Source organism: Salarias fasciatus, chromosome 22 (genome assembly GCF_902148845.1).
Source record: "Salarias fasciatus chromosome 22, fSalaFa1.1, whole genome shotgun sequence".
Lineage (NCBI taxonomy): Eukaryota > Metazoa > Chordata > Actinopteri > Blenniiformes > Blenniidae > Salarias > Salarias fasciatus.
Window position 1 is genome coordinate 31,533,336 of NC_043765.1, and position 18,149 is coordinate 31,551,484.

The 18,149-nt window shown below is 51.2% G+C and overlaps 2 protein-coding genes across 2 annotated transcripts in view; one reads left to right on the plus strand and one right to left on the minus strand.

Annotated features, from left to right (window-relative positions):
• Positions 1–938: 938 nt before the first annotated feature.
• Positions 939–6,145, plus strand: LOC115409329 (gonadotropin-releasing hormone II receptor-like). The gene is made up of 3 exons (XM_030120457.1): positions 939–1,460; positions 3,767–3,968; positions 5,729–6,145. Exons 1-3 carry the CDS (start codon positions 939–941, stop codon positions 6,142–6,144), a joined length of 1,140 nt encoding a protein of 379 aa, XP_029976317.1. The 3' UTR covers position 6,145.
• Positions 6,146–13,178: 7,033 nt separating this feature from the next.
• LOC115409143 (immunoglobulin superfamily DCC subclass member 3-like) overlaps positions 13,179–18,149 on the minus strand; it is a 10,652-nt gene continuing 5,681 nt past the window's right edge. The window contains exons 7-14 of the mRNA XM_030120141.1: positions 16,349–16,514; positions 14,773–15,023; positions 14,528–14,692; positions 14,190–14,378; positions 13,928–14,041; positions 13,576–13,702; positions 13,378–13,492; positions 13,179–13,253 (exon numbers count right to left, since the gene is read on the minus strand). Of these exons, the coding sequence (XP_029976001.1) occupies positions 13,179–13,253; positions 13,378–13,492; positions 13,576–13,702; positions 13,928–14,041; positions 14,190–14,378; positions 14,528–14,692; positions 14,773–15,023; positions 16,349–16,514 (1,202 nt within the window). The remainder of the gene's footprint in view (positions 13,254–13,377; positions 13,493–13,575; positions 13,703–13,927; positions 14,042–14,189; positions 14,379–14,527; positions 14,693–14,772; positions 15,024–16,348; positions 16,515–18,149) is intronic.

Here is an 18,149-nt window from a genome sequence, read left to right on the forward strand (position 1 = left end):
AGCCTCATGTTCCTCTGAAACTGGAAGACTGTGAGCTCCTGAGGCAGGTGTGTGGAAACACTTCAGGAGGTGGAACAGGAGCCTCCTGTTCCAGAAGATTCCTTCAGCGCCCCTCTGGACGGTTCTTCAGGAGTTTGGACTGTTTTGAACGAAGGATTTGAACGTTTGCAGTTATAACCAGCCCAGATCAGGACCTCTGCAAACTTTTGTTTTTTCGCCGAGTCACATCACAGTGGGAGAGTGAGCATTAGCATGATCGCGCCTCTGTTACCGCTGGAACTGAGTGGAACGCCACCGCTAGCTACTCTGGGAAACACAGAGCTGCTTCTAATGGCAGCGTCCAGCCTGTTTACTGGGACTGAAGTGTGTCGGAGGGAGCAGTGAGGAGGAGCTCTGGGGCTGCGTTAGCACCGGGATATTAGCATCAGGAGTATTAGAGTCAGTATCTGTAGCATTAGCTGCAGTAGCATTAGCGTTATTAACACTTGCACCTGCAGCCACAGGCCGTGACCGGGCAGGATCCAGATCCCCCCGCCTCCCTGGAGACCCTCTCTGCAGTGTGATGTGGTCCAGGAGACCATCTCTGAATTCAATGAGGATACAAGGAGCAAACAGGAGTCTTTCTTCTCAAAGTTAACCTCTGTGGAATCACCTAGCAAGCGAAGAGCGGGTGAGACAGTTCATTGTCATTGCTGTTCCTTGTTACTGGTTGCTGTTTCCGGCTGGTGTTGCTGTTATTGGTTGGTGTTACTGTTCCTTGTTTCCGGTTGGTGTTGCTGTTATTGGTTGGTGTTACTGTTCCTTGTTTCCGGCTGGTGTTGCTGTTATTGGTTGGTGTTACTGTTCCTTGTTTCCGGTTGGTGTTGCTGTTATTGGTTGGTGTTGTCCCTTGCTGCTCTCTCATGCTGCTGTTCCTTCTGTCCTCCCTGTGTTCCAGGATGGATGGAAACCTCTCAGTGTGGTCTTCTTCTCTGGTCTCCGAGTCCTCCTGGGTCAACGTGTCCTCGTCAGCCGTCCCTCCGTCCTGGGAGGCTCCGGCCTTCACCGTGGCGGCCCGCTGCAGGGTGGCGGCCACCATGGTGCTGTTTGTCTTCGCCGCCGTCAGTAACTTGTCGGTGCTGATCAGCGTGCGCTGGGGGCGGGGCTATCGGCTCGCGGCCCACCTGCGGCCGCTCATCTCCAACCTGGCGTCGGCGGACCTGATGATGACCTTCGTGGTGATGCCTCTGGATGCCGTGTGGAACATCACGGTGCAGTGGTACGCCGGAGACGTCCTCTGCAAGCTGCTCTGCTTCCTCAAGCTCTTCGCCATGCACTCGGCAGCCTTCATCCTGGTGGTGGTCAGCCTGGACCGCTATCGCGCCATCCTCCACCCTCTGGACTCCCTGGACGCCGGGCTGAGGAACCGACGCATGCTGCTGGTGGCCTGGATCATGAGCCTGCTGCTGGCTTCTCCTCAGGTACCGCCGCTGTCCGCTCCCGCTGTCAGCTCAACACGGGTCCTGACTGATCACACACTCCTCCGCACACTCTAATTTGTGAACCGCATTGCTGTTAAGGTTCACCTGCGTTTGACCAACTCTCTGTTTTTAACATCATGAAAAACCTGCTGCACAGTACAGAAATCAGGAAAAACAGACTTCTAGAAAAGTTACAGGCTCCGTTTCCTCAGGGCAAGAAGTCAAAAGCAGATTTACTGATGATGATGATGAAGTGGTGATGATGATGATAATGAAGATGAAGAAGATGATGACGATGACGATGTGATGACGATGATGATGATGATGATGATGATGATGATGGTGATGATAAATGTGATGATAAGGATACTGGTGATGAGGACGATGATGTTAAAGATGACGATGAAGAGGACCAAGATGGTTAGGACAGTTGTGATGGTGAGAATGAGGATGAGGATGACGTCTGTAGAGCTGAGTGTGCAGAGCTTTGTATTTAGAGCTGTGCATTTAGGGCTGTGTATTTACAACTTTGTGTGTGGAGTTGTGTGTTTAGAGCTGAATGTAGAGCTGTGTGTAGAGCTGTGTGTGTAGAGCTGTGTGTGTAGAGCTGTGTGTAGAGCTGTGTGTGTAGAGCTGTGTGTAGAGTTGTGTGTGTAGAGCTGTGTGTGTAGAGCTGTGTGTAGAGCTGTGTGTGTAGAGCTGTGTGTGTAGAGCAGTGTAGAGCTGTGTGTAGAGCTGTGTGTAGAGCTGTGTGTGTAGAGCTGTGTGTAGAGCTGTGTGTATAGAGCTGTGTGTAGAGCAGTGTGTAGAGCTGTGTGTGTAGAGCTGTGTGTGTAGAGCTGTGTGTAGAGCTGTGTGTAGAGCTGTGTGTAGAGCTGTGTGTGTAGAGCAGTGTGTAGAGCTGTGTGTGTAGAGCTGTGTGTAGAGCAGTGTGTAGAGCTGTGTGTGTAGAGCTGTGTGTAGAGCTGTGTGTAGAGCTGTGTGTGTAGAGCTGTGTGTAGAGCTGTGTGTGTAGAGCTGTGTGTAGAGCTGTGTGTAGAGCTGTGTGTAGAGCTGTGTGTGTAGAGCTGTGTGTAGAGCTGTGTGTGTAGAGCTGTGTGTAGAGCTGTGTGTAGAGCTGTGTGTAGAGCTGTGTGTAGAGCTGTGTGTGTAGAGCTGTGTGTAGAGCAGTGTAGAGCTGTGTGTAGAGCTGTGTGTAGAGCTGTGTGTGTAGAGCTGTGTGTAGAGCTGTGTGTAGAGCAGTGTGTGTAGAGCAGTGTGTAGAGCTGTGTGTAGAGCTGTGTGTGTAGAGCTGTGTGTAGAGCTGTGTGTAGAGCAGTGTTTCCCAACCCTGGTCCTCGGGGAACACTATCCTGCATGTTTTGGATGTTTCCCTCCTCCAACACACCTGATTCAAATGATCAGGATTGTGATCAGACTTCTGCAGAGCTTGATGACGAGCTGGTCCTTTGAATCAGGTGTGTTAGAAGAGGGAAACATCCAAAACATGTAGGATAGTGTTCCCCGAGGACCAGGGTTGGGAAACCCTGGTGTAGAGCAGTGTGTGTAGAGCAGTGTGTGTAGAGCAGTGTGTCTGTCAATGAAAGTCCTCCACATACACGTGTTGAGCTCTGATGACATGACATGTGTGTTCCTCTGTTGTACGCAATAAGGCTCTCACTCTGTTTCTTCACTCTTTTGATCAGCTCAATAAACTTTCTGTTTTTCCATGTGTGGCTTGGTGCTCAGAACGAGTGGCAGCTCCTCGTTGTTTCTGCACAAACGAAAGATATTCACACGACTCTGTCTTCATGGAGTGACCTGTGTGAGACGTGCAGGACTCTGAGCCGCTGCAGAGCAGGCAGGGTAGCCATCAGGAGCGTCCGTCCAGCCTGAGGGCTGTCGGTCCGGGGTTTGATAAGGCTCCTTCTGAAATGTGGGAGTCTCTTTGGCTTTACGCTGCTGATGATGAGATCCTGCATGCAGAATGTTCTGGAACGCTGGAGGACATGTAAGCTGAAGTGATAGTGATCTCTGGTGATAAAAGCATTCCTTATTGTGTTCATGCCACGCTCTTATTTTGAAGCATGCTAAAACTTCAAAAAGAAAATTGTATCAAGAAATCAATTTTCTCACCGTGAACCCCCCAAACGGACACATTTTAGATGTTGTGTTCCACATTTCAAAATGATGTTTTCAGAGAACCTTGAAAGCCCATCATGGATCTGACGTGCCGTTTGTGTTCTTACCGGCAAACGCAGCGTTTGCAGCGTAAACACAAACCGCCGCCTTCATTGCTCATGTGTTTCCGCTCTCTCCATCCTCAGCTGTTCATCTTTCGGACCGTTAAGGCTGAGGGAGTGGACTTCACTCAGTGTGTGACTCACGGGAGCTTCCGGTTCCGCTGGCAGGAGACGGCGTACAACATGTTCCACTTTGTGACGCTCTATGTCTTCCCGCTGCTTGTCATGACTTCCTGCTACACCCGCATCCTCACCAAGATCAATGGACAGATGCACAGAGGCAAAGGTGGAGCTGACTCCCAGAGAACACACACGCACGCACACACACACACACACACACACACACACTGATCTGATCTGTTGTTTGGATCAGATCATCAGGCTTTTCTCCAGTCCTGCTGATTTGATGGTGAAATGTGACAGAGTGATGTTCATGCTGTCTGTTGTCTGACCTGAAATGTGATTTTCGGACTCGTTGACTCATATGAAGACGAGGACCTGGGGTTGGGGAATCTGGGGATGTTTTCAACTTGACAATATGAAGGCAGATTTCTCTGACGTCAGTCCATGGGTGTCGTGAGCCTCCACCTCCCAGAGGGAATCAAGCCGTCCGCATCAGGAGGAACTGGAGCTTCTGGACTGTTCTGTGCTCAGTTCTCACTTCATCCTGTCTCTAAAGTCCTGCTGAAGCTTCAGTGGAAAAAATCTCAATTCAATTCAGCTTTATATATGTAGCACCAATCACAACACAGTCACTTCTCAACACTGTCACAGAGAAAAAGCCAGCGCTCCGTTGCAGTGATGTGCTCTCTCCTCTCCTGCAGCATGTTGAATCAAACGAAGGCTCTCCAGCAGTTCTCGGGTCTCCTGATAACGGTGAATTACAGTGATCCATACTGGAGGAACACATGATGAATGCTTCAGAGTCACTCTGAGCCAGCGTGTCCCTGATTTCAGAGACCTGGACCCTGGTGGCCTCCAGCTCAGCTCGTTGCTGACGGACAAGTCTTCACTGTCTGTTCATCTGTTTCAAACACCACAGCTCTTCATCCTATCCTCGTCACAGTAAATCCACATGTAGATATCTGGACGGTGTTGTCATACGCTATGCTGACTGGACTTCACTGTACCCTACACTGAACTGGACTATCATAGACTGTACATATCACCATACCCTACTGGAGATGTCTTTATCTTGATCACTGCAGACTCATTTTTGTTGAAATTTGTTTTCACATGAGCTTTAATTACTTTTGTCTGAAATTCTAGTCAGAAATTCATGTTGACCACAACACCAACGATAATAAACTCTCATGTACAGTCAGAATCTTGGTAAAGTTAGTGATCTGAATTTGCGATCAATTAAAAACCTGAAGCATATAGCTGCTGTGCAGTACTTCAAGCATTTTTTAGGGCCCTGATTCCTTCTTTAGGTTATATTTATACAGGAAAAGTACTTCCTGAGTATTGAGTATTTTTTTTTTTTAAAAAAGAGCATTTTAGAATTTCTAGATGGCACTGATTGACTTGTTAAGACTTAACAAACAGTGGAGCCTCCAGCAAGTTCCATTTTGGTTCCAGCTGGCTCCAACGGGTTCCAATTTGCTCCATATGGTTCCAATGCACTCCATCTGGTTCCAACTGGTTCCAACGGGCTCTAGGTGGTTCCAGCTGGTTCCAACTGGTTCCAACTGGTTCCAACTGACTCCAGCTGGTTTCATCTGTCTCCAACTGGCTCCAGCTGGTTCCAATGGGCTCCAATTGGCTTCAACATGCTTCTTGTTGTATATGTATTTAACGCTTGATCATCTAATTTTCTTTTTATAATTTGATCCTCTTGTCCCTCTCTATCTCCTGTTAGATGGAGCCAGTGACCATGATCTAGTCCATAAGTCAACATGTCATCATCTCATGTTGTTTAATTGAAAGAAGTGAACAGGCCCAGTCCTGAAACAGCTGCTCTCTCTTGAGTTCAGGATATCCTGAGATGATATCTGAGCATCCTGATATCCTGCCTGTTTTTAATGCTTCTCTCTGTTCGTGCAGATGGGGAGCACTGTCTCCGGCGCAGTGGAACTGACATGATTCCCAAAGCTCGAATGAAGACGCTCAAAATGACCATCGTGATCGTGAGCTCCTTCGTCATCTGCTGGACTCCGTACTACCTCCTGGGGATCTGGTACTGGTTCCAACCAGACATTATCCAGAGCGTACCGGAGTATGTGCACCACATACTGTTTGTGTTCGGGAACCTGAACACGTGCTGCGACCCGGTCATCTACGGCTTCTACACGCCGTCTTTCCGCGCGGACCTTGCTGACGTGGCGGCCTGCTGCTGGCGCCGGCGGCGGGCCCCCGACGCCTCTCCCCGCTCGGTGGATCGTCTCTCTGCCAGGTGTGCCGGAGCCGCTGAGGAGATGGAGTCTGATCTGAGTTCGAACCCACAGAGCAGGAACCCTTGACGGGAAATGCTTCAGGAACTCTGCTCACTCGTCCACCGAACCATTCCATCTACCGCGACTCCAAACTGTTCTGCTGATCATGAAAACAGTCCGTCAGGGACCCTGAGGCAGAGGACCCTTCTGAGCCTCTTCCTGTTGAGTCCTCTTGGTATGGTCTTTCCAGTGGCACCTGAAGAAATATTGGACCGGGTCACAGAGGAGGTACCGTCGCTTCACAGGAGGATCAACACAGGGGAGCTAGTAGGAAATACCGGCGATGTCCCCTCATCGCTGAGAGAGCAATGTGGATTAATGTGGAACGCCAGCCTTCAGAGGAAACAGACGGTCAGAATAAGTCAACAGGAGTGGACAGTAAAGGTGAAAGGACATCACTATGCAAAACGCTCACTCGCCATGAGAGCACAGACTCATGGACCAGCCGATCCAACGCCCAACCTGGAAGATGGTCCACTCCTCCACATGGCTCTCCACATCCTCACTCACCTCACTGGCAGGACCGCAGCCTGGACCCAGTGGCCCTGGTGGTCTGGACTCGGTGGCCTTGGTGGTCCAGACCTGGTGGCCTCAGTGATCTGGAACCGGAGGCCTTGGTGGTCTGGACCTGGTGGCCTTGGTGATCTGGACCCAGTAGCCTTGGTGGTCCAGACTCGATGGACTTGTTGGTCTGGATCCGGTGGCCTTGGTGGTCCAGATCCGGTGGCCTTGGTGGTCTGGACTCAGTGGTCTTGGTGGTCCAGACCTGGTGGTCCTGGGGGTCTGAGCTCTGAGACACTCTGGACGCTCTGAGTCGTCCTCACCAGGACCAGCATGACGGACCGAAGGGGGGCAGCTGCTGGACTGCTCCACAGTGTTTGTTTGTTTACAGTGTTGTTTCTCCTGCTGCTGGATGGAGGACTGACTCCGTGTGATTTACCCTGGCACTGAGTGACGTTACCAGATTAGATCCAACCGTTAACTTCCTGACATTAGATACCGAGAGAGCACAACACACCTGTATGTCTTCTGATTGTTGTTACTGCACAATCGGCTCATTTCCGTTCTGAACACAAACATGACATGATAATGCTTAGATGGAAAATTAATAGTCAACAAGTAACTTTCAGAAGCTTTCAGTGGGAAAATCCTCACAACATGATGTAAATCAATTAAAAGAAATGTCTAAAGTTAGTGAAAATTACAGTCCCAAACTAGTGGAAGCCTTACCAGGGTCCAGGTCCAACGTGTCCTCTGATGAGCACTTAGCCTCTGGATTAATCTCAGATGGTGTGAACTCTGAATTTTAAGCACAGATGAGTCTGACATGTGTTTGACTTTATAAAAGGGACGAAATTAAATTGTGTAAATCTGACTTGTTTTTCATTTAAACTGATAACTTCAGACATTTTAAAAGCATTCCAATAGCGCAGAAGTGTTTAATTTATCTTAAATCTTCCTTTAAAGCTGAGAAACATGGAGCAGAAGTGATTGAGAGGCCAGTAGTCTGCAGCACATCACTTATTGATAATATTCAACTATCTAAATGATTAATGTCCTCTGCATGATTGTAAAAGCTTGGTTTGAGTCTATATGCAAAGAAAAAATCATTTAAACTGATGGGAATGCTTCTTAGTGTGTGATAGAAGATGTGAAAATCTAACATGGATGTTATAAAGTCTTCAAAAACTGCAGGTTGTGTTTTAATGGTTCATAGAGACTGAAGTTAACTGCTTAACAAGCTTCAGCAGGTTAACGAGCTTCGGCAGGTTAACGAGCTTCAGCAGGTTAACGAGCTTCGGCAGGTTAACAAGCTTCAGCAGGTTAACGAGCTTCAGCAGGTTAACGAGCTTCGGCAGGTTAACGAGCTTCAGCAGGTTAACGAGCTTCAGCAGGTTAAGGTGTAGATGAGAAGTCATGTGATGTTCCCAGTAGAGCTGTTCTGTTCTGTCTGTATGTCTGATGTTAACTTGCATTTACTTCATTTGTACGACTTCAAACAGTTACTGGACGATTAAACATGCTTGAAAGACTGAAGCTTCTTGTTCTGTTGAAAATGAAACCAAAAGCAGACGATCTGATCTGGATGAACTCCTACGTGACGGTCATACGAGGGTGTACCCAAAAAAAAACGGAATTTGATTATAACTTTTTATTTCTTACATTTCAAAATAAAACACCACTGTCGCCTTCAAAATAATCCCCATCTGCATTAATGCAGCGCTCCAGCCGTGTCTCCCACTTCACCAATGCGTCGTCAGACCCGTGCGTAAAAGTGCCATTTTTTGCCGGCTGCGATTTTTCTGTCCCCTCCTCCACATCTGCAAACCGCTGTCCCTTCAGCTGCTTCTTCAACCTGGGGAACAAGAAAAAGTCCCTGTAGGCTTCATCTGGAGAATCAGGCGGATGGGAGAGGAGATTCATCTCATTCTTCTCCAGAAACTGCGTGAGGCGCAGCGCCGTGTCCGCTGGCGCTCTGTGGTGGTGGATCAACCGGCTCCACTCCGCCACGACGCTCTGCTTCCTCCTCACATCCTCACGGAGCGTCTGAGGACTTCCTGTAGTAGTCCTGGTTTACAGTCTGACCTGGAGGGACAGACTCGCTGTGGACGAGACCCTGGACAGCCAAGAAGCAGCTCAGCATTGTTTTCACGGCTGAGCGGACCTGACGCGCCGACATGAGGCCCTTCTCAAACCCCCGGACCACTCATGGACCTGAGTCTTCCCCAGAGCAGCATCCTTGTAGGCTTGCTGCAACAAGCTGAGTGTTTCTGCTGCTGTTTTCCCAGCAAAAAGCAGAATTTAATGTTTGCGCTGCTCTGGCTTCACAGGCAATGTCGCCATTTTGGAAAAAATCGCAGACCTCCTCTGCACTCTGTTGCTATAAATAGCTCCTGACAGGCGTCAGTGTAACTCTGGGAGCTCAGATTTCTCACAGTTGTGCACGAGGCTTACCTGCAGCACATCTGACGGCCAGAAGTCGGAACTTATTATTATTATTGTTTTCTGACCAAATTCCGTTTTTTTTTGGGTACCCCCTCGTATTGTGGTTGTTCAGTCCGTGTTTTCCTGTCACCTCCTCCTCTTCCTCCTCTTCCTCCTCCTCCTCTTCCTCCCCCTTCTCCTATTATCTCGCAGATCTTCAATCAGCCTGTCCGTCCTCCTCCATGGAGGCACAATGCCCCTCGGACTGGATCTGATGGTAATCTATCAGAGTGATCAGGATCCGTCTGCGGCCGGACGCTGCAGGAGGCAGCTGGGAGGAAGATAAGAGCTGATGGAGGAAGACTCTGCTCACCGCCTCCTCCATCAGCTCCCAGTGCACCCGAACCGGGCCAGGATCAGTTTAGACCACATCCAGACCACCAGGGATCAGTTTAGACCACATCCAGACTACATTCAGACCGTCAGGGATCAGGTTTAGACCACATTGATCATCAGCTGTTCTGTTTTGTTAATAACTTAAAACCATCATGAACACATACCGGACCGTAGACCATGTGACCGGCTCACTTCCTGGATGGGAACTCTTCCCTTCAGGAGCTGAAACAGGCTTCACTCTTCAGTAGAAGAACAGAAGGTTTGTAGCTACAGTCTTCTTGAGCGCCCTGCTCTCCAGCGCCCCCTGCAGAGCCTGTCAGAGCTGGGAGCCTGGCAGGGCTGGATTCAGAGCTGGACTCAGGGCTGGACTCAGGGCTGGACTCAGGGCTGGACTCAGGGCTGGACTCAGGGCTGGACCCAGAGCTGGATTCAGGGCTGGATTCAGGGCTGGATTCAGGGCTGGATTCAGGGCTGGACTCAGGGTTGGATTCAGAGCTGGATTCAGGGCTGGATTCAGGGCTGGATTCAGGGCTGGATTCAGGGCTGGACTCAGGGTTGGATTCAGAGCTGGATTCAGAGCTGGATTCAGGGCTGGATTTGGAGAAAGTGCTCAGAGAGAAGAGGCCCGGACAGCTGGGTTCATCTAAGTGTCTTTATTTGGTTTGAGGCATTTCGGTGTGTGACGAGCAAAAGAGAAAAGGCAACAGTAACCAGTCCGGAGAGTTCTGCAGTGGAACAGAGACCGAGCTGCTGGAGAACCCTATCATCTGAAGCGGGAATGTTTTGGGCCTGTGTTTGAGAGAGCAGTGAAGTGCTGGTGTTGTCTCATAAATACACAAAAACAAAAAGAGCTTAATAAATAAATAATTACTTCAAAGGTCCGTTCAAACTAATCGGCAGAAGCATTTTAATCCCCGGAGCAGCTAAACTGCTGAGGAATGTGTTCAATCTGCGGGCGTGGAAACAGCAGCTCTAAAGCGGTGCTGCGTCATGAGAAAGTCCTCCAGACGGGTCTGGGCTCGGGTCTGGGCTCGGGTCTGGGCTCGGGTCTGGGCTCGGGTCTGGGCTCGGGTCTGGGCTCGGGTCTGGGCTCTGCCCGGGTTCCGGCTGGTCTCTGTTCGTCCTGCAGAACGTCTGAACCGTCTTCATTTCACACCTTTTCACAGGGAGCAGAACAGGTTAAAGCTTTGGGTTCGGGAGTGGCCCGAACCACGGAGTCGTTAAAGCGTCGTCTACTACCAGCGTCTACGTCTTCCTCTCTACCGGCAGCGGTCCAGAACCGGGTTCCACCGGAGAACCGCGCTAACAGAACAGCTCAAACACAGCCGGTGCCTGAAGCGTCTGCAGCCAAACTATCGGCACTAAAAATAAGAACAATAATCATAAAGTTCCAAAACATTCATCGAGGCAACGTCTCCTGCAGAGCAGGAAAAATAAAAGTCTCAAATGAAAAGAGGTAGAGAAACGTCCATTCATCAAGCTAGCTTAATGCTACACACGCTAACAAATTCACAGGTATTTTTTCCTTTTTGGTTCCACGTTGGTTCAACAGCTTTCAGTTTGTCTATAAAGGAAACGAGGAGAAACAAAAGCATGAATGAAGCTTCAAGAGTCAGGATCGACCCGGAGGACAAACTGTTAATAGAAAGATCCAGACACTTGAGGGACGTCGTTCTGGATCGTTCCGTTTCGTCTGTAGAGAATATAAACTGGCATCTGAACGATGTGTTGATGAAAAGCAGCAGTTATTTGACAGTAAAGATCTGCTGAAGCTGCGGAGTCCTCCAGGCTGAGCTGCACTTTCTGTGCTTTGGTTGTGGAAAATGTAAAAATATCAACGTTACAGGTATTTGGTCACATAAACTTTAGAAAAGCTAAATATTTGGCAAAAGTTTCATCTAGTATAGAAAAAGAAAGCTGTTATCTTTTATAATATTGACATAAAAATTCTTCAAAATATCACTTTTTTTTTTTTTTTGGCCACTCTTTAAAGTTTAAAAGTTGGAATAAACAAAATAAAGAGCTCCGTGTCGATGGGCACCGTCAATGACTCCAAACTGAAAATCTGAGCGAGAACGGAAAACAAATCAGAGTGAAAATTCATTTGGTGTGAGTTGAGTTAAAGCACTTTACAGTCCGGTGACCATCTGGGACACAAGCGTCAGAAACTGAAGGCTACGCTAGAAAAAACTGAAAAGAACCGAAAGAAAACCAGGACGTGTTTACATCTTTGGGTATCATTCAGCTTGGTTTTCATAGTCTTTGTGTGGACCAGGTCAGGCCCAGTTCAGGCCTGGGTCAGGCCCAGTTCAGGCCTGGGTCAGGACCAGTTCAGGACCGGATCAGGACCGGATCAGGACCGGATCAGGACCGGATCAGGACCGGGTCAGCTGTCAGCTGCAGGCCCCTCAGGTCCCAGGAGGACCGGTTTGGCTTGCGGAGAGTCGGCCTGGCAGCGAGTCTTTTTTTGGCTCCTGTGGTCTTGCGAGGACCGAGGAGGTGGACTTTAACAGCTCGGCGGTGCAGCTGTGGTCCGTCTCGTCCACGTCCTCTGCACCGGAACCACTTTGGAGACGGTCACGCGAGAGCCAGAACCTCCCGGCGAGGCTCCGCGACCATCAGGGGGAACATCTGAAGGCATCCTGGCTTTAGAGGAGGCTTTTAAGGCTGAGCTGGCTCTGTGGGACTCCCTGCAGGGCCAGCCCTCCATGGCGGGCCTCCTGGGAGGGGTCCGGAGCTCCTGGGGGGGCCCCGGACTTGCCGGCTGGCAGCTGGCAGCTGGCAGCTGGCACGGCGCACTGGGAACACTGGTCTTTCCACATGTGGTGGTTTTTCCTTTTGGTTGAGGCGGGCTGGCGCGAGCAGCTGGTTCAGACGAGCGCAGGCCTGCAGAGCGTCTCGCTCAGGAAACGACGTCTGCGGCGCAGCTCGTCCGCATGGCTTTAAAGGGAAACTTCTGGAAGCAGTTTTCGAAGGCCGCAGTATTTCTTCTTCCCTTTCTTATTGCAGAGAAAATGAAGGCAAAGTGGACGTCCCGCCATTAAACACGCCGAGGGGACGTCTCGGAGGGGAATATTTGGCTTCATCTGGCTTTAGGACCGCACTCAGACCCTTCCACCGGTGCTTTACCAGGGAAACTCTGACAAATACTGTATTTTGGTTAGAAATCAGATTCCCTCTGCAAAGGCAACGCGTGTGGAGAGACTGGAGCACGGCTCTTTTTGAAGGCTTTTTCCACGCACACACACGCTCATGTGCACAGGTAATAAAGGCAATACGCTTTGGTCTGAGGTAGAACTTCGAACGGGAGGTCAGAAGTGGCACGGGATCAGGAAGCTCTCCTGAGGCTGCATTCAAAACGGCCCGGTGCAGGGAACGTGGACTTCCCAGTCCGTGGACCGTGGAGAACCTGTAGAATTCAGGCAAGACTGCCTGTATTTCAGACTGTTTCACTTTCATTCTGGGTTTTTGGACGGAACAGATCCTGCTCGCGGTCTTGTGGAGGTAGTTTTACAGCAGGCAGAGACTTTCTCACAGCGTTCCTACAGCTTCTGCCGTTCGCTGCAGTGGGCAGTTTTGAATGCAGCTTTCCAGCTTAATCTCTTGGTTTCAGCAGCGGGTGGGGAATGAAAAGCACGAGCGCCCGACAGGCGGAGGGCGGCCGCGTGTTTCCTTGGTGAGTAGCTGGGTGTTGGGGGGACGGGGACGGGGACGGGGACGGGGGGTTTTATCGACCAGTGTTATCCAGTGCCCGTGCCAGGTAAATCTGCCGAATGCTGCTCGATGACCACCTGGCACTGAGCCGGACGGACCACCTGCTCACACAAGAAGAAGAAGAAGAAGAAGAAGAAGAAGAAGAAGGAATCACATCAATACATTTAGTTAAAAAACAAACAACAGAAATAAAGTAAGGACTGGCTGAAGACGCGGCGGTCCCACCTGAGACACCGGCTCCATCTGGAGGTGGGTGGCTCCTTCCTTTGGGATGCCGTTGAGTTCCGTGTTGGTCCTCGGTACGAACCAGCTGTCCTGGGTTCCTTTACAGCAGAGTGTGCTGCGAACAGACGGCCGCGGTCAGACCCCGTCCCCGTCCCCGTCCCCGTCCCGGAGAGCTGGGGACCGCGGGACGCTACGTACCTGCGGCGGTATCCGAACATCAGGAAGAGGACGCAGAAGATGATGCAGGCGGTGCCGATGTGGATCCCGATGACGATGCTGCCCAGAGACGCCCCGCCCTCCGTGCACTGACACAAGCTGCTTCCTCCTGGGAACGACCGCGAGATGGAAACAGAGTCAGCCTGGAACTGTCTGCCTGACAAACTGGACACTGACATGCCACAGGTTCCACACCCAGGCTTCGTCTCATAATGTGGACCGACATTTCTCAGGAATAAATGAGACTTTCTCTCATTTTCAGCAGATTTAAAAGGTAACGTGGCTTAAAGTGATCTGCTCTCAGGGGAGCTGAAACAGGAAGTGGCGTCCTCACCGTTGGACTGTCCGCCCGGTCCGTCCTCTGCCAGGGACACCAGCCTCTTGGAACAGTCACTCTCTCCGTTTCCGTTGTAAGCCACCAGCTTCACCTCGTACACCGCTCCAGACTCTGCAACGCACACACACTCAGCAGGTCCAGAGCAGCCGGCGCAAAATGAAGCGCTCTTCAGGTCTCACTCATAGAAACACAAACACAGTGACCATTCCAGAGAAGACGTTCACTGCACACACACACACACACACACACACACTCGTACCCAGGTTGCTGAGGGTGTGTGCGTTGACGTGGCTGGGCAGCTGGACCGGCCCCTGGTACTCGGGCTGGGGAACCCTCCGGTAGGACAGCCGGAAGCCCTCCGCCTTGCCGGGCTTACCGGGCAGCTCCCAGAGGACCTGCACCGCGCTGCTGTTCAGCACCTTGGTGAAGTAGGTGGGGGCCTTCGGCACTGAGGGGACCAGAGGCAGGAAGGAGGGTCAGAAAAGAGAGACGGGCCATCAGAGTGGAGGGCTTGATGGACTTTGGCAGTGTCCAGGGCACAGAGGACAGAAGGAAGGTTCTGGATCTGGTCCAGCCCGGCTCGTCTCCTCTCCTCACCTCCGCCGAGCGTTGTGGCCACCACGGTGTGCGACTGCTGGCTGGCTCCCAGCGGAGAGTAGGCCTTCAGGTACAGGGAGTAGGTGGTGGCCGCTTCCAGGTTGGTCACATCGTGACGAAACGTGCCTTTACTGATGGCTTCCTGCAGCTCCAGACTGTCAGGCTCTGACGCACACACACACACACTACGACTACTGCATGCATACAGGTCAAAGGGAATGTCGTGCTGCTGCACGGTCGCTCACCTCCGATCCTGCGGATGTGCAGGACGTATCCGATGATGTTCTCGGTGACGTTGGATGGGGGCTGGCTCCAGGTGATCTGCAGGGTGGTGGTGGACTGGGCGGAGGCCGCCAGGCCCTCGGGGGCCTCGGGGAGGTCTTTGGCCTGGGCCACGGCCAGGCGGGCGCTGGCCTGGTTGGTCCCGGCGCTGTTCTCGGCGATGCACTGGTAGATGGCCTCGTCCTCGGCGCTGATCCGGGTCAGAGCCAGGGTGCTGCGCAGAGTCCAGACCAGCGTCAGCTACTCCTACTCTAACTCCTCATTCACCGCTGTGAACACGCCGGGCTGATGCAACAGTTACATCTCTGACTTTCCAGAATGAATCACATCAGCGCACATCATGCAGACATTCAGGTTCTTCAGCATGCTGCCACCTTGTGGTCGATCTGCGTATTGCAGGTCTACAGAGCAGCAGCAACAAAGAACAACTGATGCAGGCTGTCAGTGAAAATAAGGCTTTAAAATATAAATATTTTCACCAAAGACATCCAGACATCCAAAACAATCTGGAGAGAATTCATTAAGTTTGACTATAATCTCAGAATCAAGAGAAAAAAAAGTCCACAAATGTTTGTAGTATTATTTTTTTTCTATCTGTATGAGATAAACTGCAAAAACTGCAAAAATTTAAAAACATACCAAGTTCTTTCTTCTTGTTTTCCGTCAAAACGTCTCATCTCACTTGATTTAAGATAAATTTAAGATAGACAGATTTATTTTTAATTCTTCTTGTTCTCCTTTTAAAGGTGCATTAAGGAGTTTTCCAACTTTAAAAATACTTATTTTCCACCATAAATATGTTACAAATATTCAATGATGTGTACAATGTGCCCTGACATATTCATTATAAGTACCGCCAACAGCGCTAAATTGTCACTTGACAGCTGCAGTGCCGGTCCGGCACCAGAGTTTTTTTGGGGAGAATTTGAGGTGTTGTGACGTAATGCGCCTCCCGCTGGCCTGATATCTTTAAGTGTCATTTTGTCCGCCATTACTCCGCCAGATGCTTAGTGAGCAACGACTGAGCAGCACTGAGGATGGATCTTCCAGAAAGTAAGAACAGACTGGCTTCTAGCACTGCCACCGCTCCACACAGACCCACCAGGCAGAAGAAACTTACATTTTACTCGAGTGCTACTAAAAGATCGAGGAAGGAGTTCCCCTCTTCTGTACACATACATGGATGCAAGCCACATCCATGAGCATCTCACAAGCTGCAGTTATGCCCAAGGCCTGCAGGGGCCGCTGTTTTGCATAAAACGTGCAAACTCCTTAATTCACCTTTAAGTAAAATTCACTTGCTGCAAGGACAGACTATTTCACTAGTTTTAAAAGTCATTTTCTTTAATTTAGTGTTTGTATCTTATATTTTGGCTACCATTTGTTTGCAGTGTAATAAGTGGCAATAATATGTACTGATTGACAATAAGTGGTAATAACTGGTAATAAGTGATCATAAGCGGCAGGTTTAACAGATGGAACATGGAATGAAGCCACACAGACCTGGGTGCACCTGGGTGGCTCCTCCTCTGTTCTTACCTGTTGTTGTTGGTCAGCTTGACGTTGTGGCCGGGCATCAGGACCTTGCCGTTCTTCAGCCAGATCAGGTGAGGCTCCGGGACTCCCTGAGCCACGCAGGTGAACACGGCACTGCCGCCCGCCGTCTTGGACACGGACTGAGGCCACTGCAGGAACTCTGGAGGAGCTGGGGAGCGGTGGGGGGTGCGGTGGGGGGAGGGGGGGAAACGCTGCAGTCAGCTGCACCAGTTGGGAAAAAAAGCTCAAAACTGAAGTAAGATACGAGAAAGACAGCAGCTCTGTCCGAAACCAGCAGCTCCACTGTCGGTCTGCTGTTTACTGAGACAAGAACCCCTCTGAAGTGAGGCTTCAGGGGGGGAGGCTTCAGGGGGGGAGGCTTCATGAGGTGGAGGCTTCATGAGGTGGAGGCTTCATGAGGTGGAGGCTTCATGAGGTGGAGGCTTCATGGGGTGGAGGCTTCATGGGGTGGAGGCTTCAGGGGGTGGAGGCTTCATGAGGTGGAGGCTTCATGAGGGTGGAGGCTTCAGGGGGGGAGGCTTCATGGGGTGGAGGCTTCATGAGGGTGGAGGCTTCAGGGGGGGAGGCTTCATGAGGTGGAGGCTTCATGAGGTGGAGGCTTCATGAGGTGGAGGCTTCATGGGGTGGAGGCTTCATGAGGTGGAGGCTTCATGAGGTGGAGGCTTCATGAGGTGGAGGCTTCATGAGGGTGGAGGCTTCATGAGGTGGAGGCTTCATGAGGTGGAGGCTTCATGAGGTGGAGGCTTCATGAGGTGGAGGCTTCATGAGGGTGGAGGCTTCATGAGGTGGAGGCTTCATGAGGTGGAGGCTTCATGAGGGTGGAGGCTTCATGGGGTGGAGGCTTCATGGGGTGGAGGCTTCATGAGGTGGAGGCTTCATGGGGTGGAGGCTTCAGGGGGTGGAGGCTTCATGGGGTGGAGGCTTCATGAGGGTGGAGGCTTCAGGGGGGGAGGCTTCATGAGGTGGAGGCTTCATGAGGTGGAGGCTTCATGAGGTGGAGGCTTCATGGGGTGGAGGCTTCATGAGGGTGGAGGCTTCATGGGGTGGAGGCTTCATGAGGTGGAGGCTTCATGGGGTGGAGGCTTCATGAGGGGGAGGCTTCATGAGGTGGAGGCTTCATGAGGTGGAGGCTTCATGAGGGTGGAGGCTTCATGAGGTGGAGGCTTCATGAGGGTGGAGGCTTCATGGGGTGGAGGCTTCATGAGGGGGAGGCTTCATGAGGGGGAGGCTTCATGAGGGTGGAGGCTTCATGAGGGTGGAGGCTTCATGAGGTGGAGGCTTCATGAGGGTGGAGGCTTCATGGGGTGGAGGCTTCATGAGGGGGAGGCTTCATGAGGGTGGAGGCTTCATGAGGGTGGAGGCTTCATGAGGTGGAGGCTTCATGAGGGTGGAGGCTTCATGAGGTGGAGGCTTTATGGGGTGGAGGCTTCATGAGGGTGGAGGCTTCATGAGGGTGGAGGCTTCATGAGGGTGGAGGCTTCATGAGGTGGAGGCTTCATGAGGTGGAGGCTCAGGCGTCCGTTTGCTCCATCATATGTATGACTGCTGTTGTTGAACCGGCTGCAGACGGCGGAGCGTCTCGCTACGTCACCCCGCAGGGCGGATGACCCCGTCGCTCCCGGACAGATGCACGGTTCAAACCCCCAACAGGCACAATAGACATGCGTTAATGGCGGGATGGAGGACCGCCACCCCCACAGCACCACCAGCCCCACCCTGCACCCTGAATCTAATTGATCTACTGACCTGCACCCCCACTGTGAACCCCCAACCCCCCGCCACG